The 25260-nt window shown below is 36.0% G+C and overlaps 1 protein-coding gene across 3 annotated transcripts in view; it reads left to right on the top strand.

The window, feature by feature from the left end:
- Positions 1-25260, top strand: part of ZNF280C (zinc finger protein 280C) — a 67714-nt gene that overhangs the window by 5621 nt on the left and 36833 nt on the right. For 2 of the 3 annotated variants that reach the window (XM_032843388.1, XM_032843390.1), the window contains exons 2-9: positions 3175-3218; positions 3331-3384; positions 11216-11368; positions 13940-14005; positions 14103-14239; positions 20460-20574; positions 23685-23855; positions 24001-24110. In XM_032843388.1, the coding sequence (XP_032699279.1) occupies positions 3354-3384; positions 11216-11368; positions 13940-14005; positions 14103-14239; positions 20460-20574; positions 23685-23855; positions 24001-24110 (783 nt within the window). In that variant the 5' untranslated portion in view covers positions 3175-3218; positions 3331-3353. The remainder of the gene's footprint in view (positions 1-3174; positions 3219-3330; positions 3385-11215; positions 11369-13939; positions 14006-14102; positions 14240-20459; positions 20575-23684; positions 23856-24000; positions 24111-25260) is intronic. The other variant, XM_032843389.1, reaches the window with a different exon arrangement.

The following is a 25260-nucleotide window of genomic DNA, read 5'->3' as shown; positions in this document are numbered from 1 at the left end:
TGAGCCAAAGGCAGACGCTTAACGTACTGAGCCACCCACGCACCCAGTTATTTCTTCTGTTAACTGAAAAGTCTAATAGTTAATTTACTTCAAGAATGACTAGCTTCAGGTATTTAAATGGTATTATCAGAATTTTAATGTCTCCCTACCTTGCCCTCTCTTTCTCTACCCCAGAATCTTACGGCTTTTCTGTTTTCTTTGTTGGTTTTTCTCTTGGACATTCTTTCTCCACATAGTGACTCCATCACTCCCAGGCTTATATCCTACCAGCATATTATTTTCTTAACTTTATTAAGTTTATTAACTTTATTAAGATAAAATTCACGTAATAGGGGCCCCTGGGTGGCTCAGTTGGTTAGGCTTCTGACTTGATTTCAGCTCAGGTTATGATCTCAGGGTCCTGGGATCAAGCCCAGCATTGGGCTCCATGCTCAGTGGGGAGTCTGATTGAGATTATCTCTCTCTCCCTCTCTCTGCCCCTCTCCCCGCCACTCCCACATTCCCTCTCTAAAATAAATAAATACATCTTTAAAAATTCACATAACCTCTAATTCAGCCATATGAAGTATACAGTTTAATGATTTTAGTATATTCACAGTGGCATGTAACCATCACTATGGTCAATTCCCAGAAGAAACCCCATATCCACTAGGAGTCACTCCCCACTTCCCCCCCCAACAGTCCCAGCCCTAAGCAACCACTACTGTACTTTCTGTCTTTATGAATTTGCCATTTCTTGACATTTCATGTAAATGAAGTCATGTAATACATGGTCTTTTTGACTGGCTTCTTTCACTTAGTATGTTTCAAGGTTCATCTATGTTCTATATGAGTATTTTATTCCTTTTATGACTGAATATTATTCCATTATATAAGTATATCATATTTTGTTTATCCATTCATCAGTTGAGTGTGTGGGTTGTTTCCACTTTTTGGCCATTATAAATAATGCTGCTATGCACATTCCGGTTTACAAGTTTTTGTATGGGCATATGTTTTCAATTCTCTCTCACTTGGAGTGGAATTGCTGTGTCATATGGTAACTATGTTTAACTTTGTGAGTGACTGCCAAAGTATTTTCCACAGTGTCTGCACCATTTCATATTCCCACCAGCAGTGTATGAGGGTTCCAATTTCTCCATATCCTTGCCAACACTTGTTATTATCTGCCTTTTTGATTACAGCCATCCTAGTAGGCATGAAATGCACATAACATACAATTTACCGCTTAACTATTTTAATTTATTAACGTTTTTTGAAAATTTTGTAGATTTGAACTCTTAAAAGGTAGGTGAATTTTAAGTATATAGAAACTGAAGCCAAAAATATCTAAATAGTAATTATAACCATTTATACAGGCAGCCTCAAAAAACTGGATTGTATTCCAAGAGATCTTTCGTTACTTAGAATTCATTTCCCCCCCATAGGAACAGTGTATTAAATATGGACATAGTATTCCTACCTGAGTCAACAGCTGAAGTGGAGAGTTCTTTGCCTATTTTGCAAATATGCCTATCTTGGTGCCAGCTCTGAGTTGCAGAACCTAGAGACCCTCTGAAGCTGCTATTACGGAAGCTCTAAGATCTTCACTGCACCTTTTGCTGTGTATTCCATTTCTTTGAGAGATGACTTAAATCTCCCATATAATTCCTTGCACTGTCACCAAAACTCTGAAATTATGACTTGAGAGATTTTTGTGTGTGTGTGGTGATAGTTTTGGAGGGCTTGAATACTTTATTGGATAGTGCAGCTTTAGATGAAGTTATGGTTCTAATGGCATCTGGGGATTTCTCACTTCTTGGAGCGTTTGTAAATGTACCAATTGCAGCTCCTTGGTGGCTGTTACAGGCCTCAAAATCCATCTCTGCAGTCATAGACAGTGGATATGAGTTGTTTATGTAAACTGCTTGTATGTTTCATACTGATTTTAGGCTATTTGTGCTAGTAGATATTTTTATGAGCATTTAATAAAAGTGTTATACCTGAGTCTCCATAGGCTATGTAGTTGTGACTCTTAAAAAAATTGTGTTCCTGGTAGCAGTAGGTCTTTAATGCTAAGCAGGAATTGACATGTATTTATCTACTTGACATATGCATTACCTTAATTCGGTTTAGATTTCTATTCAAATAATTGAGTAAAAAGAGATTTGAATAGTCAAACCTCAGACAGAACTAGGGAAATTTACTGAAGTACAGAATTCACTTGAGATCCTTATGATAGTAATTCAAACATTCATACCAATAACATCTTCTGGAGTTAAAATAGGTTTTTTCCTTTGGTCTAATTCAGCCCAAATAATTATGAATTGAAAAAAGCAAGAAAGCTTGCTTTTATCAGTCTGAAAATAAAGACAAACGTGAAGACTCAGCTCTGTTCATCCTAATACTTTAGATTTCTGATGACTAATTTTTTACATTTTTGTTTTATAACTGAAATAGTTTTTTTAAACACATTTATTTTGTACGTAAGGAATATGCATGTATGAGAATTCAGAACACAAATTCCTGCTCTAAAGAAAGCAATTCAGAAAACAATTTTTGATAATGTTTAATACAACAGCTTTTTTTAAAAGCCCAAAGAACTGTAGATATATTAGACTGTAACCTTCTGAAGGCAAGGATGTGATTTATTCATCTTAATTTTTCCCTCTAGAACTGAGCACATCACTTTGAGCACAGAAGGCAATGAGTAATTATTTTTTAATGAATTAATCTATGATGAAGTTTATCCAATTAATTTTCTATTCCTTACAGTTAGTGTTAACAAGAAATAAAAATATATAAACCAGAAGTTTTTTGTATGTGTTTTTCTTGTAATAATTACATTTATTTCTGAAATATGGATAATAAGTCATGGTTAAAGAGTAATGTCATTTAGCATGTCAAAATTGAGATTGACTAAAACATGTAGCACAGGGTGATTATTCATATTTACACAGAGGTGCTTTTCAAAACTTATTTGTAATTTAATAATCCATCATATTTCTTCAAATAATAAATGCTTAATACATTCAGCATTTTATTTACTAGATTTTCATTTACAATTAGGTAAAGTTATTAGCATATGTATATCAAACATATCAAACTCAAAAGGTAAGCTTTTTGTAGGAAAAAATGATTAAATATGAATACTTTTAACAAATCCACCCTAATAGTAGTATCTTTATTTTATAGGGCAGAAAACTAAGACTTAATTTGCTCTTCTCTGGAGTCATATGGTGAGTTTGCTGGAGATCAAAATTAGAACCTCAAGATTTCTGAATCTCAGGTTTCACGTTTCAATATTTGGTGTTAAAGTAACTCATAAAATTGATTGATGTCATTTGTTGGTGCCTAGGTGACTCTGCAACTTGATGGACGACGACAGCCCTTTTCAATCAAAAAGTAAGTATTGCTGCTGCAAATGGTACTAGTATGCATGACTTTTGTACTGATGACCTTGCCTCATGAGAAAAGGTAAAAGAAACAGAATTATGTACATTTAAAAATAACACTTAATAAAAAAACACTTAAATTAAGGTAATACTTGCTTGTAGTAAAAAAGAATATACAATAAAAATCTCAGTAATGTAGAATGAAGTTTTTCTTCCTGATCTCCAGAGATAACTGCTGTTACTGGTTTGGTATATGTAATCAAAAATTTTTTTCTTTTTTTTCTTTTTTTTAAATTTAAATTCAATTAGGCAAGGTAGAGTACATCATTGGTTTTTGATATAGTGTTCAATGATTCATCGGTTCAGTGTAACACCCAGTGCTCATCACATCATGTGATCCTTAATGCCCATCACCCAGTTATCTATACCCCCACCAACAAACTTTTTTCTATGCATAGTCAAAAAATTTCTAAATAAGACCATACTATATATGCTATTATGTGCCTTTAAAGAATTTTTTACTCAATCTTTCTTGAATATATTGACAGTGATAGTACCTTGTTAAAAAGAATGAGGAAGACCTGTGGGTCAGATATGGTATCAACAGGGATAAAAATTATTTTTTTTATTATCTGTATACATGAGTGTCCCTCATTTTTTATAAAATTTGGCATTGCCTGACTGCCTTGTTCCTTAATGCACTGTTTATCATGTTAAGTGCTGATGCTTATCCAGTAGACTACTCTGTATAGGAGGAGATACAAAAGAAGAAGAAAATAAGTTCTTCACTCTGACTTTGGATCTTACTTTGGAGTTAGACATGTACAGTAAAAACATAAACATTAAGAGGGGTGCCTGGGTAGCTCAGTGGGTAGAACACCTGACTCAGTCTCAGGGTCATGAGCTCAAACTCCACATTAGGTGTGGAGCTGACTTAAAAAAATACACATTAAGAAATAGCAGTTTGAAATCATATATAGTAAATCTTGAACTGAGTTGCATAGAATACCAAAGTAGTAAAAGGTGGAAGAAAAATATGGTCTACTGGTTTATTGAGGAAGTTGTAACTGAACCAAGTTGGGAATTAAGATTTTGTTGAGTATTTGCTGGAGGTTAGGTTAGGTACCTTATATGATATTTTTCTCAGTCTACGTTGCCACTTCTATTAGGTAAATATTGTACCTAGATTAGAGGTGAGAAAACAAGATCCAAGTAATTTCTCTAGAGTCACGTGATTAGAAACGGTGCAATAAAGATTTGAACTATTCAATTTGATGCCAAGTCCGTGCTCCTACCATACTTGAATAACGTGGACAGTATACGGTAAGGGGGAAGAATATTTTAGTTAGAATAAACACTACAAAGCAGGTCTCCAGGGGACACAATGAGGATGGTGTATTCAGGTATTCAGAATATGCAAATGTTAAACTGTGAGTTACTCTCTTAATTATTTGACTTAGACCATTCTGTATATGTGTTTTTGAAGCAAAGTTAGAAAAGAAAGTTCATAAACTGGTTACATTTGGAAGGTGAAAAGTTTTTGTTCTGTTTTGTTTTATGTTTTGTTTTATGTCTACTTATCAGTAGACCACTAAACACTAAACAGCATTATGGCAAGGAATTATTTTGGCATCCCTATATAGACGAAATTAAATTTAAATAATTTTAAAGAATAGTTGCCTATTTGTTATGGTGTTTCTTTTGTAAGCCATCCCCAAATCATTGTTTTAACACACTAATTTTGAGCCAAAATTAGAATTGACATTTAATCTAGTAAAATTACCTTTAGAAATGATTACATTTAAAAAATAAAGATGCTGTTGTCTAAAAAAACAGATGATTATTGTCTAAGCCAGAATCCTGGAATTATTATTTTGTTTTGTTTTGTTTTGTTTTTAGTTGTTCCTCCATCCATGTCTCACTCCACGTATCTAGTACCACTTGCATCCATTCCCATTGCTACTGTATTAATTTAGGGGCTACCTTAATACTTTTTTTAAGATTCTATTTATTGGAGAGAGAGAGAATGTGTGAGCACAAGTGGGAAAGGGGCAAAGGGAGAGGGAGAAGTAGACTCCCCAGTGAGCAGGGAGCCTGACCTGGGGTTCAATCCCAGGACCCTGGGATCATGACCTGAGCTGAAGGCAGGTGCCTAACCAACTGAGCCACTCAGGCACACCCCACCTCGCAATGCTTTTTTAAAAGCAGAACAATACATGCATAGTTTAAAAAAATAATCTGAAAGTTATAAAGTTGCATAGCCACAGTTATTTGAAGGATAAGAGTGAGAGAGAGTGGTATGCATGTGTTCTGGGCCTGTTACTCCCTATTTTTGCAAGGAATTCACTTTCGATAGTTTAGTTTTCTTTTCTAATAATTATTTTCATATTTCTAAACATTTTAACATTTTTTTAAAGATTTTATTTATTTGAGGGCACCTGGGTGGCTCAGTGGGTTGAGCCTCTGCCTTTGATTCAGGTCATGATCTCAGGGTCCTGGAATCAAGCCCCGCATCAGGCTCTCTGCTCAGCAGGGAGCCTGCTTCCCTCTCTCTGTCTCTGCCTGCCTCTCTGCCTACTTGTGATCTCTGTCAAATAAATAAATAAAATCTTTTTAAAAAAGATTTTATTTATTTGAGAGAGCGAGAGTGAGCACAAGTGGGGAGAGGGGGAGAGGCAGAGGGAGAAGCAGACTACTCACTGAACCGGGAGGCCTGATGGGGGGCTCAATCCCAGCACCCTGGGATCACGACCTGCCGGAGGCAGATGCTCAACCAATTGAGCCGCCCAGGTACCCCTCCATATATCTTCTTTTTTTTTTAAACATATACACATACTGCTATAAGTCATCATTTTTTGCCATTATCTAATAATTTTTCTATCAACAGAAAATGATGATTTTAGTTTTCTTACACTTACGCCTCCCTCCACGCATCTCCCACTGCATTTATTTCTCAGTTTTAAATCATATTAAATGTTTTTATTATAATGACCATAATAAATATTGTTCACTGATGAGTATAGTACTATGGTATTAATATGAATACATTCCCTTTTTCTCTTTTTTGTGTATACCCAGATATTTAGACATTTAATTTTTTTTAAACTTCACTAAATTTTGTTTTATTTTTTATTGACTAAAAAATTTTATTTTATTTTATGTTGACTAAATTTGCTAAATTTTATTAAAGCCTATAGCCAAGTCTTCTTACACCCTTCTGTAGCCTCTTAACTCAATTTTTCTACATGGTAAAACTTGTCAAGTAATCTAACATTTTAATTTTTGAATCTGTGTGTGTGTTTGTGTATGTGTGTCTGTCTGTCTGTGGTCTCCTGGAGACATTTCTCCTGGGAGTAATATTCTCTTGCTCTGCTCTGGCTGGTTATCTAGACCTATTGAACAGCTATTATCCTGGGACCTTCCTTTGTCTTTTTATTGTATTGAATGTCATGTTTTCTGCATTCTGTATCTTCCTCCTTTTTTTTTAAGATTTTATTTTTATTTATTAGAGAGAGATCACAAGTAGGCAGAGAGGCAGGCAGAGTGAGGTGGGGGAGCAGGATCACTGCTGAGCAGAGAGCCCGATGTGGGGCTTGATCCCAGGACGCTGGGATCATGACCTGAGCTGAAGGCAGAGGCTTTAATCCACTGAGCCACCCAGGCGCCCTTATCTTCCTCCTTCTTAAGTCCCATATTTTGGTGGATTCTTCCTAAGAAAGAGTGAATGGGGGTAAATTTTGCATGATGTTGGTGATCTTTATTTTTGATGAAGAATATGTACTTCATGCTTGATGAAAACCTTGGCTGGGGGCGTCAGGGTGGCTCAGTGGGTTAAAGCCTCTGCCTACGGCTCAGGTCATGATCCCGGGGTCCTGCAATCTAGCCCCACATCAGGCTCTCTGCTCAGCAGGGAGCCTGCTTCCTCCTCTCTCTCTCTCTGCCTACCTCTCCACCTACTTGTGATCTCTCTCTCTCTCTGTCAAATAAATAAATAAAATCTTTAAAAAAAAAAAAAGAAAAGAAAACCTTGGCTGGGGGGTAAAGAATTCTAAAATGAAAATTATTTTCACTAATACTTTTGAAAGCATTATTCTGACTCTATCTCTCTATCTCTGTCTCTCTTGCTGATTTTAGGTTAGTTTTCCTCTCCAACGTTCTCAAGTCTCATGAAATATTCCTCTACTGTAGATTTTTTCTTGACTTTTGTGCTGGGTCCTGGTAGAACTTTTCAATCTGGACACTTATGTCCTTGAGAACTAGAAATTTCTTTTGTATTTTTCCTTTGATTACATTCCCTTTCCTTTTTCTTTATTATTATTCTGGAGCTTTTATTAGGTGTATTGTACCTTTTTTTTTTAAAGATTTTATTTATTTAACAGACAGATCACAAGTAGGCAGAGAGGCAGGCAGAGAGAGAGAAGGGAGGAAGCAGGCTCCCCGCTGAGCAGAGAGCCCGATGCGGGGCTCAATCCCAGGACCCTGGGACCATGACCTGAGCTGAAGGCAGAGGCTTTAACCCACTGAGACACCCAGGTGCCCCATGTATTGTACCTTTTTTTAAAAAAGATTTTATTTATTCATTTAACAGAGAGGGAGAGTACAAGCAGGGAGAGCAGCAGGTAGAGTGAGAGGGAGAAGCAGGCTCACTGCTGAGTCAGGAGCCAGATGTGGGACTCCATCCCAGGACTCTGGGATTATGACCTGAGCCGAAGGCAGCCGCTTAACGAACTGAGCCACCCATACGTCCCTGTACCTTTTTTTTTTAAGATTTTATTTATTTATTTGACAGACAGAGATCACAAGTAGGTAGAGAGGCAGTCAGAGAGAGGGAAGGGAAACAGGCTCCCTGCTAAGCAGAGAGCCTGACTCGGGGCTCGATCCCAGGACCCTGAGATCATGACCTGAGCCGAAGGCAGAGGCTTAACCAACTGAGCCACCCAGGCGCCCCTGAACTGTACCTTTGAAATTGATTTCTAATCTCATCTATTTAGTGTTTGTATATTTTTTGTCTTTTAGTTCCATTTGTGGGACAGTTACTCAACTTTGGCATTTGGGTTTTTGGGTTTTTCTTTTACTGAATTTTGACTGTCTTATTTTTAAACTTTTTATTTTCTGAATGTTACTTTTTATAACATTTATGCTTTTTATAACATTTATTTCTCTAAAAGTGCTAGTTACATTCTAATAACTTTTGCATTCTGTGCTATATCTGTTTTATTGTTTTGGTCTTTCACATTGGAGGTTTAGTCATACTTCTGGTATTCAGTGGTTGTCTATCCATATTTATTTAGGAAGCACTGAAATGCTTCCTCGCTACTCTGAGTGCTTGGTCAGCACTAATAGGCTGGTGATATTCACAGTATGTTCTTTGCTTAGTTTCTTCAGGTAAGAAATGTCTAATCTTCCTGGGATGGAAAAAGCCTCACTTAAGTCCCCTATTTTCATTCTTGCACTTCATCCCTGCTTTGCTCTGTGCCTGGTGTTTATGATCTAGTTCAGTTTTTCTAATGTATCTCCAACCTGTTGCCTCTTAGCTTATCTCCTTTTTGTTACTGTAAAAGTTTATGGGTTTTTCAGTTACAGTTAGGTACAATCCTTTAATAGATATAATCATATTCTGCTCATAAAATTGAAACTCCTTTTGATTGGATTTATTTATTCTTTTTTAAGTTTTTATTTGAATTCCAGTTAATATACAATGTCATATTAGTTTCAGGTTTATAATATAGGGATTCAGCACTTCGACAAAACACCTGGTGCTCATCACAAGTGTACTCCTTAATCCCCATCACCTATTTCAACCATCATTTCCTGCCCCCAGCTCTGCGAGCCCTCAATTTGTTCTCTATAGTTAGGAGTCTGTTTCTTGGTTTGCTTCTCTCTCTTTTTTTCCCCCTATGCTCATTTGTTTTGCTTCTCAAATTCTACATGTAAGTGAAATCATATGGTGTTTGTCTTTCTCTGACTTATTTCACTTATCATAATACTCTCTAGCTCCATCCACTTTGTTGCAAATGGCAAGATTCAATTCTTTTTATGGCTGAGTAATATTCCATTGTATACATATACCACCTTTTCTTTATCCATTCATCAGTCGATGGACATCTGGGCTGCCTCCATAATTTGGCTCTTGTAGATAAGCTGCTATAAACATATGGGTGCATGTATTCTTTTGAATTAGTATTTTTATATCCTTTGGGTAAATACCTAGTAGTGCAACTGCTGGATCATGGAGTAGTTCTATTTTTAACTTTTGAGGAAACTCCATACTGTTTTCCAGAGTGGCTGCACCAGTTTGCATTCCCACCAACAGTGCAGGAAGGTTACCCTTTCTCAACATCCTCACCAACACCTGTTGTTTCTTGTGTTCTTGATTTTAGCCCTCTGACAGGCGTGAGATGATATCTCATTGTAGTTTTCATTTGTATTTCTTAAATGATCAGTAATGTTGAGCATATTTTGTGTGTCTGTTGGCCTTCTGTGTATGTCTTCTTTGGAAAAATATCTATGTCTTTTTTAAAGATTTTATTTATTTGATAGGGAACACAAGTAGGCAAAGCAGCAGGCAGAGGAAGAGGGAGAAGCAGGCTCCCTGCTGAGGAGAGAGCCCAATGTAGAGCTCAATTCCAGGACCCTGGGAACATTACCTGCGCCGAAGGCAGACACTTAACTGACTGAGCCACCCAGGCACCCATCTATTCATATCTTTTGTCCATTTTTTAATTGGATCGTTTTTTGGGTCTTACTGGTTTTTTATAGATTTTGCATACTAACCCTTTATTAATATTTCATTTGCAAATATCTTCTCCCATTCTATAGTTGCCTTTTAGTTTTGTTGTTTCCTTTACCCTGTAGAAGCTTTTAATTTGATGACATCCCAGTATTTTATTTTTGCTTTTGTTTCCCTTGCCTCAGGAGATATATCTAGTAAGAAATTGCTACAGCTGATGTCAAAGATATTACTGTGCTCTCCTCTAGAATTTTAATGGCCTCCTGTCTCACATCTTTCATCCATTTTGAATGGTGTGTGGTGTAAGAAAGTGGTGCAGGTTCTGGGGTGCCTGGGTGGCTCAGTCAGTTAAGCAGCTGCTTTCAGCTCAGGTTGTTATCCCAGGGACCTGGGATCGAACCCTGTATTGGCTCCATGCTCAGCAGGGAGCCTGCTTCTCCTCTTATTCTCCCTGTCTGTGCTCTCTCTCTTTGTCTCTGTCAAATAAATAAATACAATCTTTTTAAAAAAAGAAAGTGGTCCAGTTTCATTCTTTTGCATATTGCTGTCCAGTTTTCCCAACACCATTTGTTGAGGAGACTGTCTTTTTCCCATTGAGTATTCTTTCCTTGGCTTGATTATTCTTTTTTTATGTTTCAAATTTTTATTGGATTTGGTTATTCTTAAAATTTATTGGCAACTACTAATAACTACTGTTGTCTCTTACTTAGCCAGCTAGCTTAATTGTACTAGTTTAGATCTTAGAGATTGAGTTGAGTTTCTTACTTTTGCTACCATGTGCTGATTGCAAATATCAATTCAGTAATTAAAATTAAGATTATTAAAGTATATCTTAAATATCATACTATGCATTGCAAAAAAGTTATTTTAAAAAAATAAGGTGGAGGGGCGCCTGGGTGGCTCAGTGGGTTAAAGCCTCTGCCTTCAGCTCAGGTCATGATTCCAGGGTCCTGGGATCGAGCCCCGTATCGGGGGGGAGCCTGCTTCCTCTTCTCTCTCTCTCTGCCTGTCTCTCTGCCTACTTGTGATCTCTCTCTGTCAAATAAATAAATAAAATCTTTAAAAATAATTAAAAAAAAATAAGGTGGGTTTCTCTTCTTTCGGAAATTAGATAACTCAAAAATGGCAGAACTCTTTATGGAATGTGAAGAAGAAGAGCTGGAACCATGGCAGAAAAAAGTAGAAGAAATTCTGGATGAAGATGATGATGATGATGAGCTGATTTTTGTTGGAGAGATATCAAGTTCAAAACCAGCCATTTCAAGTAAGCATTTATTTTAGCCAAGTAAAGTTTTGTAAGTTGCTGTTTCTAATAGAAAAACCTGTGAGCCGTCTTATATGTCCTTGTTATTCTGCAAGGAGTTGGAGCATATAGGTCAGTAAGAATTTGTGAGAATCGCAGGGAGGATGTGGTTGGGGACTTGAGTAAAGTGAGAGGTTAAAATATCATTTGAGAGAAAAGGGAAATGTTAACTAAGTTAACTAAAGGTTAAGATTACCATATCAGCATTATAGGCCTTCTGAAATTGGAAATCTTAAGTTTTAGGAGAGCTAAGTAGCCTATTCACCTGTTTGTTAATTTTTGTTTTTCTTCCTTAAGCCCAAACACACCTAGAAAAGGAAATGTTTGGAATGCTTTGCTTAAAATACTAGAACAGTAAATTGGCTTGTGTTAGTCTCTGATGGGGGTTCTCACATCCAGGCAACTGCCTCATCACAGTGTCACCTTGAATCGTGGCTACAAAATGAACAGGCACTGCATGATTATACAGTCTCTAGTATATGTACCAACATGGGGTATAGTTTCTGGCCACACCCATCTTCCAACGACTCCTGATTATATTCACGAAGCAAGGAGGGTCTGGTCTTTAGCCACTGTACTTGTACAACGCAGGCAGTTAGCACACTAAATCCTCATGGCTTTCAGGCAGAACATGTCCAGTAATTTTGTAGATTGTTAGATTTCAGTTAGAGTTAGAATTGCCATTGTGATAATATTGATGATATTGATGACACTTGTTAAAATGTCTAATAAAGGGATGCCTGGGTAGCTCAGTTGGTTAAGCAGCTGCCTTCGGCTCAGGTCCTGGGATCGAGTCCCACATCGGGCTCCTTGCTTGGCGGGGAGCCTGCTTCTCCCTCTACCTCTGCCTGCCATTCTGTCTGCCTGTGCTCGCTCTCTCTCCCTCTCTCTCTCTGACAAATAAATAAATAAAATATTTTAAAAAATGTCTAATAAAAATGTGCAAAGTGCACATTTTACACTTAATGTAAATGTAGTGTCTTACACTACTTGTAGTGTTTTACACTGTACTACCTTTCTAGCAGAACATGTCCAGTAATTGTGTAGATTGTTAGATTCTTCTGCAAAGGAACAACATACTGAATTTCAGCAGAGAAAGAGGAGATAGATTCCTTTTCATTATATTTACTTCTTTTAAGCCAGGAGAATTTAGCAAAGAATGTACCTAGCATACCAGTGTTTTCTTACCTACCATGGCAGTGCATCATATTGTGGTTAAGAGATGAGTTTTTAATTTCTTGAAAGCCCTGTTCTTGCATCTCTTAACTCTAAACTTCAGATAGCACTTCTGTTCAGTTTTATCAGAGCTAGAATAATTTAATTCTCAATATCATTTCCTGTGGCAAACTGAGAGGTGCTAAGTGGAATGTCACTTAAGTTATAAAATGAGGTAAATATGTTGGCATGTTTGTTGCTGATAGTGGAATAGAATATTATAATTATTGTTTCTTATTTACTGTGATTATTTTTATCCCAAAATATTGTGATATTTGAAAATTATTATTCAGATCATCTTATTGAAAGCATGGCAATTCAAGTTGGGTTTATGTCAACTGCAGATAATGGCTAACAGTACTCAACTGGAATAATGTGTATTAGTTTTAAGTGATTCTATAAAAAGAAAGTTGACCCCAGTGAAATTTCTTTTCTAAATGAACTCAAAATCTATGTGATTTTATTGCTGTTTTATGTGTGAGCCATAAAATTCTTTTGTCATATGGAACATGAGCTAAATATTTCAGCTTGTAGTGTTGTGACTACAGTCACCAACAGTCTACAGTGTAGTGACTACAGTCACCAAAAAGTACTATAGGTTTAACTCTTTAATGGCTTGAGTAAATACTGTAAACTCTGAATGAAAACAATATCAAGTTGTTTGAGCAGATTTTTCTCCTAGAAAACTTCTGTAGTGCCTCGTCTTAGAGAATTGAATTTCCATTATCATAAAACAACCCTACTTTTGTGTGACCCTTTACTTTATAGAATTATTCTATGAGATCTGTTTCTTTTCTATCAGGAGGGGTTAAAGGAAATTTTTTTGAGGTTTTATGGGATTTTTTAAATGTTTGTACCTTTTCCTGATTAGCAATTTTAGGCGAATCTCTACTCTTCCAAATTTTTATTTGATTCCTCAATAACCCAGAAGTTATGGGTTGACATGGCTATAGGAGTGAGCACTGATTCATAGGGTCATGTCAGGCTCAGATTGACTTTTGGTATAGTAGTAGATTTGAGATACTCTGGTAAACTCTAGATTAAATTTAGTCTGCAGTCTTCAATAGTGTTCCTCTCAGAACTCTAGAGGAGTGGTACAGATAATGTGACCAGCTTATCCATAATGAAACTTCCAGACTTTTAGGGGTATGAATGTAGCATGGGAATTAGGGAAGGGTTTGATCTGGGGTCACCATTAAGAGAAAGAAATATACTTAAATTATTAGTTGTATGTGGATATATTTTTGGAAAGTTTTTTATTATTTTAATTTACACTTAATTAAAATAATGAGTTTTAAAATAAACATATTTTTATAGATATTTTGAACAGAGGTAACCCCAGCTCATCTTCAAAGGGAATAAAGAATGAGACAGTCACTCAAGGTATAGTATTATACCATTTTAATTTTAAAGTGAAACATTTTAACAAAATTGGTTGTATAGAAAAATACTCAATATGTTGTGTAATTTTAAAATGCAGGTGTTACTGATCCATTCAAGCCTACAAGTCAACACTATAAAGATCCAACATCAAATCCAGTGGCTGCCTTGCCTAGATTTCATCCTGAATCTAAGTCTTCACAGAACTCTGTTATTGTTCAGAACGTGTCTAAACCTGTAAGTGTTTCTGAAACTACACAATTAGCTCAGGGATGCATTGGATATTACAACACCCAGTTAGAATTGTGGACTAGTCAGCATTCCGTTAGAAGCACGATCACAATCACAGTCTGAAAATGTCACTATCTTTATGACAGCTCAACCCAAACCCAAAGTAATAACTGTAGGAACTAACCAACTTTTCAGTGTATCAGGTTATATGCTTAAATAGGTATAATATTGAAAACTAGACTGTCTAAAGGTGAGTAAAAACATTATCAGTAATGAATGTTGCATAATGGCAAAATTCTTAAGAGAGTAAACAGAACCAGGTATTCTTATTGGGGAAGATTGTTTTGAGGTCATTGTTGCTGTTTACTCTGAAAACATAGTTTCATGGCTTAGCTTTTAAAACTTTTTTTTTAAAGATTTTATTTATTTGACAGACAGGGATCACAAGTAGGCAGAGGCAGGCAGAGAGAGAGAGGAAGGGAAGCAGGCTCCCTGCTGAGCAGAGAGCCTGATGCAGGGCTCGATCCCAGGACCCTGGTATCATGACCTGAGCCTAAGGCAAAGAGGCTTTAACCCACTGAACCACCCAGGCGTCCCAGCTTTAAAACTTTTAACAGCAGTAATAGTTAATGATAATATTTAACATTTGTTATTCTATTATTGTGGGTAAGTCTTTATTCTAAATGTTGTATGTAAATTAATATCATTTCATTCGTATTATTTCTCTATGAGGTAGGCACAGTTATTATCCCCATGTTATAGTTAAGGAAACTGAGACTCAGGCTAAATAATTCACTCAAGGCCATATAACTGGTAAATAAAAGTTGGATCTGGTATTTCAGTCCAGGTTAGCCTGGAAGTTTTATTTTATTTTTTTAAGTTTTTATTTATTTTTTTTGAGAGAGACAGGACATAATCAGGGGGAGGGGCAAAGGAGAGAGAAAAGCAGATGATGCAGGGCTCGATCCAAAGACCTGAGATTATGACCTGGGCCAAAGTCAGATGCTTAACCAACTGAGCCACCCAGGTGCCCCAGCCCAGAGGTTTTTAAATATGCATACATGTATCTGTTCATAATTTAATTTAAGCATTGCTGTACATAGAAACACTGCCTTAGAGCAACGTTATAGTTATAGATCATTGGGGTTCCCTGAGACCCTTTAAGGGATTCGTGAAGTTAAAACTTGTGATAAACTGATACGTTTCCTCTCTTCACTCTGTCAGCATTTGCACTGATGATGCAAAAGCAGTAGAGGGTAAAACTGCTGGTCCCTTAATATGAATGAAGGCAGTGTCACCAGACGGTACTAGTAGTTTTTGTATTAGTGACCATCAAGCACTCACAGTAGAAAAATTTCACTTTCACTTGAGAATAACCTTGAAAAAGTAATAAATTGTTACTAATTTTATTAACTCTCAATCCTTGGCAAATACACTTTTTTTTAAATACTCTATGTGATGAAGTGGATAATATGCATAAAAGATTTCTGTATGTATAGTATGAAGGTTTTCTTGAGGAAAACTACTTGAATTGCAAACTGAACTAGCTGCTTTTTTTAATAGAATGCCATTTTTGCTTGAATGGATGGTCGACAGAGCACCATGTGTTAATTATTGCTAAACAATCGGGGCACCTGAGTGGCTCAGTCAGTTTAGCATCTGCCTTCTGCTCAGGTCATGATCCCAGGGTCCCAGGATCGAGTCCCGCATTGGGCTCCTTGCTCAGCTGGGAGCCTGCTTCTCCCTCTCCTTCCAGCTCCTGCTGTTCTCTCTCGCGCTCTCTCTCTCTCTTTCAAGTAAATAAATAAAATATTTTCAAAAAATTATTGCTACATAACAATAGTATCAAAAACTTAGCAGCTTGAAGCAATATACCCTTATCTCGTGGTTCCTGTTAGGAGTCAGGTCATGGCTTTACTGGGTCCTCTGCTTCAAGATCTTACAAGGCTGCAATCAAGGTGTCAGCCAGAGCTGCTATATCATGGTCATTGGCAATACCCAGTTCTCTATGGGTTGTCCGACTGAGGGCATGAGTTTCTTGCTGCTGTCAGCCAGAGAATGCCCTTAGTTCTTTGCCACATAAGCCTTCCTAACATGACTGATTGCAGCTTCAAAGCCAGCAAGGGAAAGTGAATCCTCAGCAAAATGGGCTATATAACATAATCATGTACATTCTGTCCCATTTGCCATATTCTGTTGGTCAAAAGCAATCACAGGTTCCACCCACACCCAAGGACAGATTACACAAAGGTGTAAATATCGGGAGGGAGTCATGGGGGCCACCTTTAGAATCTACCATGCAGTTTTTCGTGCTTAAAAATGTACAAAGCATGTCTGTCATAGAAAAAAAAAATGGGGGCACCTGGGTGGCTCAGTGGGTTAAAGCCTCTGCCTTCGGCTCAGATCGTGGTCCCAGGGTCCTGGGGTCAAGCCCCATGTCAGGCTCTCTGCTCAGCAGGGAGCCTGCTTCCCCCTCTCTCTGCCTGCCTCTCTGCCTACTTGTGATCTCTGTCTGTCAAATAAATAAATAAAATCTTTTTTTAAAAAAATGATTGTATTCTTCCCAATGATAAGATTTGAGCTTTCAAGCAAAAATTAGATTTTTGTGGGGTACCTGGCTGGCTCATTTGGAGAAGCATGTGACTTTTCATCTCAGAGTCGTGCATTTGAGCCCCACATTGGGGCTTTAAATACAACCTTTTTATAAATTATAGGGGCACCTGTATGGCTCAGTCGGTTGAGCTTCTGCTTTCAGCTAAGGTCATGATCCCAGCATTCTGGGATCAAGCCCCGCATCAAGCTCCCTGCTCTGTGGGAGCCTGCTTCTCTCTCTCCCTCTGCCTGCTGCTCTGCCTGCTGCTCTGCCTGCTTGTGCTGTGTCTCTCTCTCTGTCAAATGGATAAAATCTTTTAAAAAATAAAATAAAAACTCTTTTAAAAATTAGATATTTGGAAAACTTGTATCTACATTCTGAAAGAATTAATAGTAATTTGAGTCCTGCAGTAGTAGTCCAAGAAATCTAGATTGAAGATGAAAGAATTGAGTGTTGATTCCGTCTATTCCTAGCTAAAGCATTGTTATAAATCCTCAGTGGGCCTCACTTCCTGCATTTTTAAAATGAGAATCTTTATCCAAACCACTGGCTCTCAAATTCGGATCCTCTAAGCAACCATGGACTGTTTTTAATAAAAACTTAATAGGTGTACCTGATAATGGCAGGCTGCCAGAAATACTAAAATTATTTTATTCTAACTGGAATCAGACTGATTCATTGGTTTCTCATGCTATCATAAGCTGTTTGGCATTTAAGAAAAGCAAAAACAGGGGTGCCTGGGTGGCTCAGTGGGTTAAAGCCTCTGCCTTCAGCTCAGGTCATGATCCCAGGGTTCTGGGATCGAGCTCCACATTGGGCTCTCTGCTCTGCGGGAGCCTGCTTCCTCCTCTCTCTCTCTGCCTGCCTCTCTGCCTACTTGTGATCTCTGTCTGTCAAATAAATAAATAAAATGTTTAAAAAAAAAAAAGAAAAGCAAAAACAGGGGCGCCTAGGTGGCTCAGTGGGTTAAAGCCTCTGCCTTCAGCTCAGGTCATGATCCCAGGGTCCTGGGATCAAGCCCCACATTGCATCGGGCTCTCTGCTCTGCGGGGAGCCTGCTTCCTCCTCTCTCTCTCTCACTCTGCCTGCCTCTCTGCCTACTTGTGATCTCTGTCTGTCAAATAAATAAATAAAATCTTTTAAAAAAAAAGAAAAACATAAAAAAGGGGGAACATAATTATTTACATAGAGATAGATGAAAATTATTCCTACCTTGGAACTAGGGAAGGAGAACAATGGAGGGAGTGGTACCTTTCATATTAAAAAATTTAGGAACTAGAGCTCATTCAAACTCAGAATGTTTTGTTTTTCTGGGCATGATTGTTTAATCAAAGCTCCTCAATCAGTTTCCCAAACCTAGGAAGCTTTAAAAAACAGTTTTTGTCATTTGATCTGGGTTGAGGCCTGGGTATGATAGTTTTTTTTTTTTTTTAACTCTCTAGGTGATTCTCATGTGAGCCAGGGTGGAGGATGATGGATCTATATTTTCAAATAAATTGAGAATCCTACATAACACTTACATTTTTCAGAGAAAATTCCCTTTTCTTCTCTTTACCACGACTCTTTGGGGCAGTCTAGAAGATAATTATTATTCCTTTTTATGTCAGTGTGTTATAGCTTAAGGGCACAGGGTTTTTTGTTTTGTTTTGTTTTGTTTTTAAGTAGGCTCCATACCCACAGGACTTAAACTCAGGACCCTGAGATCAAGATCTAAGCTGAGATCAAGAGTCAGGTGGACACCTGGGTTGCCTGAGTGACTCAGTCAGTTAAGCTTCCGGCTCTTGGTTTTGGCTCTGGTCATGATCTCCCTACCCAGTATGGAGCCTACTTAGGAAAAAAAAAGATGAGTGGATGCTTAACTGATGGCACCACCCAGGTGCCCCAAGGGCACAGGATTTATAATCACGGCAACCTCGGTTCTAATTCCAGCTTCATAACAAGCTGGGTTGTATTGGGAACCTTACTTAACTAAACTGAACTTTAGTTTACCTATTTATAAGGTGGGAGATAGTATTAGGCCTATTAGTACTGTTGTGATAACTACCTGATATGATACATGGACTAAAAGAGTCAACTACATTTTAAATAGACAATAATTGGCAGTTATTATTTCGGTTGGAAAGGCGAAAACTTGAATCTCAGAAGTGACTGGCCCAAGGTTCCAAAGTTAAATAAATAAATCCCATTCTATTGCCTCTCGTACCTCACTGTTGTATTTGGTATCTTTCTGAACTATTTTATGATATAAAAAATTCCCAATTGGAAAATTATTTTAATAACTTATTTGTTGACTAATATGTCTGCTCTATGAAATGATGGTACTTAATTGGCCAGAGTTACCTTGGAAAAGGTTTAAAGTATTAATTTTAGGGGTGCCTGGGTGGTTCAGTTGGTTAAGCAACTGCCTTCGGCTCGGTCATGATCCTGGAGTCTCAGGATGGAGTCCTTCATCGTCTCCCTGCTCAGCAGGGAGTCTGCTTCTCCTTCTGACCCTCCCTCCTCCCATTCTCTCTCTCTCTCTCATTCTCTCTCAAGTAAATAAAATCTTTAGAAAAAAATAAATATTAACTTTATTTGGAGGAACTTCTGTGAAAGAACTATTTGGAGACTTGCTAGTGAATTTTTTCATTTGTAAGTGCAAATATTTGGAGAAAATACTTACCTTGAAGAAGATTATGCTTGGTTACAGTTAAGTCATAAAGTCATCATTGAGTCATAGCCATTTTATATAATACATGTTAAGGCTCGAATGCAGAAATCTGCCTGTAGTGCTCAAATTCTAGGAGTGGAATGGTTTGGTTCAGTTAAATATCTGCCTCCATAACTTCTTACTAAGCTCAAGTAAACAGAAAACTTAATAACAAAGTAAAATTCTTAAAACCTGATTTTTTTCAACTTGTAAGCACAAAACATGCAAGCAAGACTCTTATATTCCTATTATAAAGGTACTGTGTATAGGGGTGGTAGTTAGAAAGGAAACAGAAGACAATACATACTGTACTTTGATTTTGTTTTTTACAGGTGGTTAGTGTGGTATATAAGAATATATCAATCAGAATTACATTTTGTACACAGATATGAGCTCCTCTTTTTTCACTGAACTTCATATTGGAAACATTTTTCTTTGTTTTTGGTTAGTTTTCAAAAGCATGATGTTGCATTATAGCCTATCATTTATTTAACCATTCCTCCATTGTTGGACATACAGGTTGTTGTTTTTTGTTATAAATAATGCTCATTAAATATTTTCACTTCCTTAGTATAAATTCATGTAAGTGGAATATTTGGGTCAAAGGATATGAACTTTTTAAAGCCCTTGATAGATATTGCCAAAATTTTCTTGCGGAAAAGTTGTACCAAAACATGTCTACTTTGCCAATAATATTGTCATTATTTTGTAATATTAATTTTTAATTTCAAACTAATTTCAGATTTATAGAAAAATTGCAGAAGTAATCCAGAGAGTTCCCATATAACCCTTACCCACTAAATGCTAACTTAAACAGAATAATAATTATCTTAGTGTTTTATAGCTTATTAGTAATTGAATTATTAAGGTGTTTATAGTATTGTCATACATTTAATTTACTTTTCTACAAGCTTATGAAACAAAGTAATTATAACTTTTTACAGGATTTTACAAAGAATTCATCACAAGTTGAATCGGATGATTCTTCAGAGTTACTATTTGACTTGACCCAGGATACGATTCCACTGTCCCAAGAGGGATCAACAATTTATATCGAAGGTTTGGCTTAGCACTTTTTTTGAATATACTAAAAAGAAACTTGATGAATATAGATGTGGAATGAATTTATGTTTTGAAACCCATACCTTCATATTAAGTCTTTTATATACCATAAAATAGAAGCTAACACTCCCTGAATGCATTTCTTGTGTGATTTCTTTTTTATAAATTTGTATTTAATAATAGAATATTGTATTTCTTTCTATTAAGTTAGCTAACATGTATTTTTTTAGCTCATTCTCACTTGGAACCAGCCATGGGCTGAAAAATCTTAATATAATTTCTGTGAGTCCAGGAAGTCTCCTAATGACCTAATACTATCATATAAAAAAAAAGTATTAATCATTTAGAAGGCCATTAGTATGAGAAAAAGTACATGGTTATAGTTGATTTTTTTTAATAGGCTGGTGTCTTTCTTTCCAAATAAATGATGTCGATATGGATAGTTAAATATGATTATAGAGTATTATTATAAAAAGAGGGAATTTTAAAAAAGAGTGGGAGTATTACAAAAATGGTGATTTGTGCACAGTAAGTACTTAGTAAATACCCATTGAAGGAATAATGTGAGTTTTCAATTGAAGAACTACAATTCTTTGTATACAATAACAAAGTTCTTCATTAACTCGAAATAAATTAGTATATCATGAAAGAATTTTATTTAGTTGAGAAATTCCCCATAATCAAAGCAATTGCTGTTTGTATATGAGTAAATTTGTTATATTTCAATAATTGGACAGAGGTACATAAGGCTTTTTAATGTTTAAATTGTTTACTAACAAATTTATATACATTTACCAAACCAAAATAGAAAAAAATTATAGTAATATGTTTGCCAAAAATATTTTCCCATTTTGATAACATGTGGTCTGTTAATCACCTAATTGTCATTTATCTAATTAGTAAAATAACCAAGAGCCCGAATAAATGAGGTAAAATAGTTGTCTGAAATCTGATTTTATAATGTACATGGGTCTTTATTCAGAGAAAAACTCTGAATTCTTAAAGATTCTAGGGGGTAAAGACAGTGATGCCTCCTCTCTCTGTAAGTTGTATTGCAGGAAGTAGAACTTTGCCTTGATGGGAAATAGCGTTGTAGTCAATTAGGAAGGTGTGGGTTTGAGCCTGTATCCTAAAGATTTTTGTGGCCTTTATCGAGTCACTCTTTACACTTCAATTTTCTCATTTTATTGAAATACAGACTTTTATCTTTCTCAGATAATACATTCATTCTCCAGACCTGAAGTCACCATTTGGAGATACAATTTTAATTCTTGCTCTACTTACCTCAGGCCTTTTTTGAGGCTCAAAGGAGATAAGTGAGAAATGAAAAATGCCTTAAACCTTTAAAGGACTTGACAATAAACAGTTCTTAGAATGATAATTATGAATGATAATATGTATTATGTGTTCAGAAGCATGATTAATAGACTCCTGTCAAAGATGATGACAGAAGGTTCTTGGAGAAGTTTGGATTGGAACTTGATTTTGAGGAATGAGAATAGGATTTTTATTGGCACTGTTGAAGATAGTGAACAGCACAAGCCAGAGGCAATAGAAATAAACAAGTTAAAGGATTAGAATTTAAAACTATTGAGCTTAGAGTGATTTCATTTAACTTGGAGATTTACTCATACTTAAAAGAATTATATACAAAACAGTCTATTTTATGATACAGCCTGCTAGAGAACTAGTTGCCAAAATACCAGCACTTACTGGTTGTTTAAGTAACCTAAGCATCTGAGAAAAATGTTAGTGATGATACAGATCACAGTCCCAAGTGCCTGTAGTATAGCTGTCAGTAACCATGTGCTAGAAGATGGAAAAAAATCATTTCTGTTAACTCAAAAGAATGACCCACAAATTTGATAGAGGAGTCCACCAATGCAGTGCTCTCCTTTTCTATGTATTTCTCTATTCTACGGCTTTTCCTATTAATGTACAGTTGGGAGCATTGAAATATGATGTGCAGTTTTGGAATCTTTATCACAAAGTACAATTTTATGTTATTTTCGAAAGGACTTGTGCTGTGTCTGGTTTTAGCCTAAATAGCCCCACTTGTTTTGCAGATGCCCTGAATTACATGATACCTTAGCCTTTAAGGTGATGGTTTTCAAACTCAGAACTATCTTTAGTAATGAAATCTCTTCAAACAAAATTTTACGTAAAAATCTAATTTTTTAAAAAAGGTAAAAGGAGAGCTTTTCTATCTGACATGCTTAGTAAATTCCCTAAGGCAAAACCATTAGCCTCAGGGGAATATAGTTTGAATACCATTATACTAACTTAAGACTTTTCATATGAACGAGCAAGGTATTATTCAAGATTAGTTGTTTGTACTTGGTTCATAGGAAATAAATGGATAATTTAAACCCATCAGATTGTTAGTAAATGGAAAAAGAACCAACTCAGAGTTTTCCATTAGACATCTTAGTTTTTTAAGTATCTTAAAGGGTTTCTCTGAATTTTTAGAACAAAGGTTGTTTTGTTTCCAAGCCTAAATGTATTTAAGCATCTAAAGGTAAATTCATTTGTGGGAACTGAGCTTGGAACATTCTGTGTTTTCATTTTTTTTTTCTTCTTTTGCTTCAGATTCTTTTGGTCTGACTTCTTTTATACCTATTTATATATTATTTCAAAGTATTTTTAGAATTTTCTTGTATAAAAAGTTTATTCCGTGAGTTGTTCAAATATATGTAGTTCATAATAGCTGTTTGTACAGTTTTTCTACCTATTAATCCCATAATCAAATCATAATACCCATAACCAAAGCAATTGCTGTTTGTATATGAGTAAATTTGTTATATTTCAATAATTGGACAGAGGTACATAAGGCTTTTTAATGTTTAAATTGTTTACTAACAAATTTATATACATTTACCAAACCAAAATAGAAAAAAATTATAGTCTGACTATATAAATTTTTCTTTTGTGATCATACAGATTTTGATCATTCTTTGTCATTTATATGATATAATTCAATTATATTATCTTTAATTTAGCTTCAAGGTGTTTTTACTTAAATTCAAATATAAAGCCATTTTAGTAGCATTTGTAGGCAGTGTTCTATACTAAAGTATTTACAAATATTTTTCCCACTATTATTTTAGGTATAGATGAAACTCTGCCTATATTAAAACGTTCTTCTGCTTCTAAAGTAAACAGTGTTACTCCAAAAAAGCCAAAGACCAGTGAAAGTGTTTCTGATATAAGTCCTTGTGCTTCATTGTCTCTAAGTAACTCTCCTCCAGTGACATCTTCCCATGTTATGATATCAAAAGGTAAATATAAATCTGGCATATAAAATAGAAATTATATTATTTATACATAAATTTTAGAAATTGTGTTGAATTTTTAAACGTCTATTACTGGTTGTTTAATGTTTAAAAAAGAATTTGAGTCCTGAAAATTTTTAATCTATTTTAGGTACAAATACATCATCTGCTCACTATAAAACTGGAACACCTTTTTTAAGATCCTGTCCAAAGTGCAATGTAAAGTTTAATCTTCTGGATCCTTTGAAATATCACATGAAGGTAAAACTTTTTCAAAATTTGTCTTTTAGGGGGGTGCCTGGGTGGCTCAGTGGGTTAAAGCCTCTGCTTTCGGCTCAGGTCATGATCCCAGGGTCCTGGGATCGAGCCCCGCATCGGGCTCTCTGCTCAGCAGGGAACCTGCTTCCCTTCCTCTCTCTCTGCCTGCCTCTCTGCCTACTTGTGATCTCTGTCTGTCAAATAAATAAATTAAATCTTTAAAAAAAAAAAATTTGTCTTTTAGGGACTCTGAGTGGCTAAGTCAGTTAAGCATCTGCCTTCAGCTCAGGTCATGATCCCAGGGTCCTGGGATCAAGTCCCACATCTGGCTCCTTGCTCAGCAAGGAGCCTGTTTCTCTTTCTTCCTGCTGCTCCCACTGTTTGTGCGCTTTCTCTCTCTCTCTCTCTCTCTTCCTCTCTCTCAGACAAAAAATAAAATCTTTTTTAAAAAGTTTAAAAAAAATTTTGATTTTTAAAAATATTGACAACTCTCTGAAAACATTAAGGATTGATATGCAGTAAATGCCAGTTTGTCCAGGTATTTAGATAAGAAATCTTCTCATTGGTATTTCTATATAACCTAAGCAAAAATTTATATTCATGATGATTATCTTTATACAAGATTTTAAAATCTTTCCCAATCATGAAATCTTAAAAAAATAGGCTTATATGTACTATAGTATATGCATATTGTATTTTGGGGGGGGTATTAGAGAACACCAAGTAATCTTTGATAATTTTATTAGATGTGATAGTGGCTTTATCAACCATAAAATTACTGGTAAAAGTATCTGTTTTCTGGAGCTGGATGCTGAAGTAAGGTGAAAGTGACAATGTGTGGGAGTTGCTTTACAGCTAAGGATGCTAGATCAAAGCTTTAGTTGTTGCTTTGTCTAAGAGAAGTGACTGTCGTTGAATTGATTTCTGAGGCTTGAGAGAATACATTAAACACAATATGTTGTACTTTAAGAAATGGAATAAATAGACCTACCTCCAAGCTCTTTAAAGTATTATATCTAGAAGACTTTGTAGAAAGTCTGGTGTTTCTCTTAGTAACAGCCCTAAGAGTATTTGTGGGTGTTGGAGTTTTCCCAGATAAATCATTTCTTTCTTGAATCTTAACATTTCTTTCTCTTCATTTCTGACATTTTGC

Source organism: Lontra canadensis, unplaced genomic scaffold, assembly GCF_010015895.1.
Source record: "Lontra canadensis isolate GAN:19392208 unplaced genomic scaffold, GSC_riverotter_1.0 scaffold138, whole genome shotgun sequence".
Taxonomy (NCBI): Eukaryota; Metazoa; Chordata; class Mammalia; order Carnivora; family Mustelidae; genus Lontra; species Lontra canadensis.
This window is presented reverse-complemented; position numbering and strand designations above follow the sequence as displayed.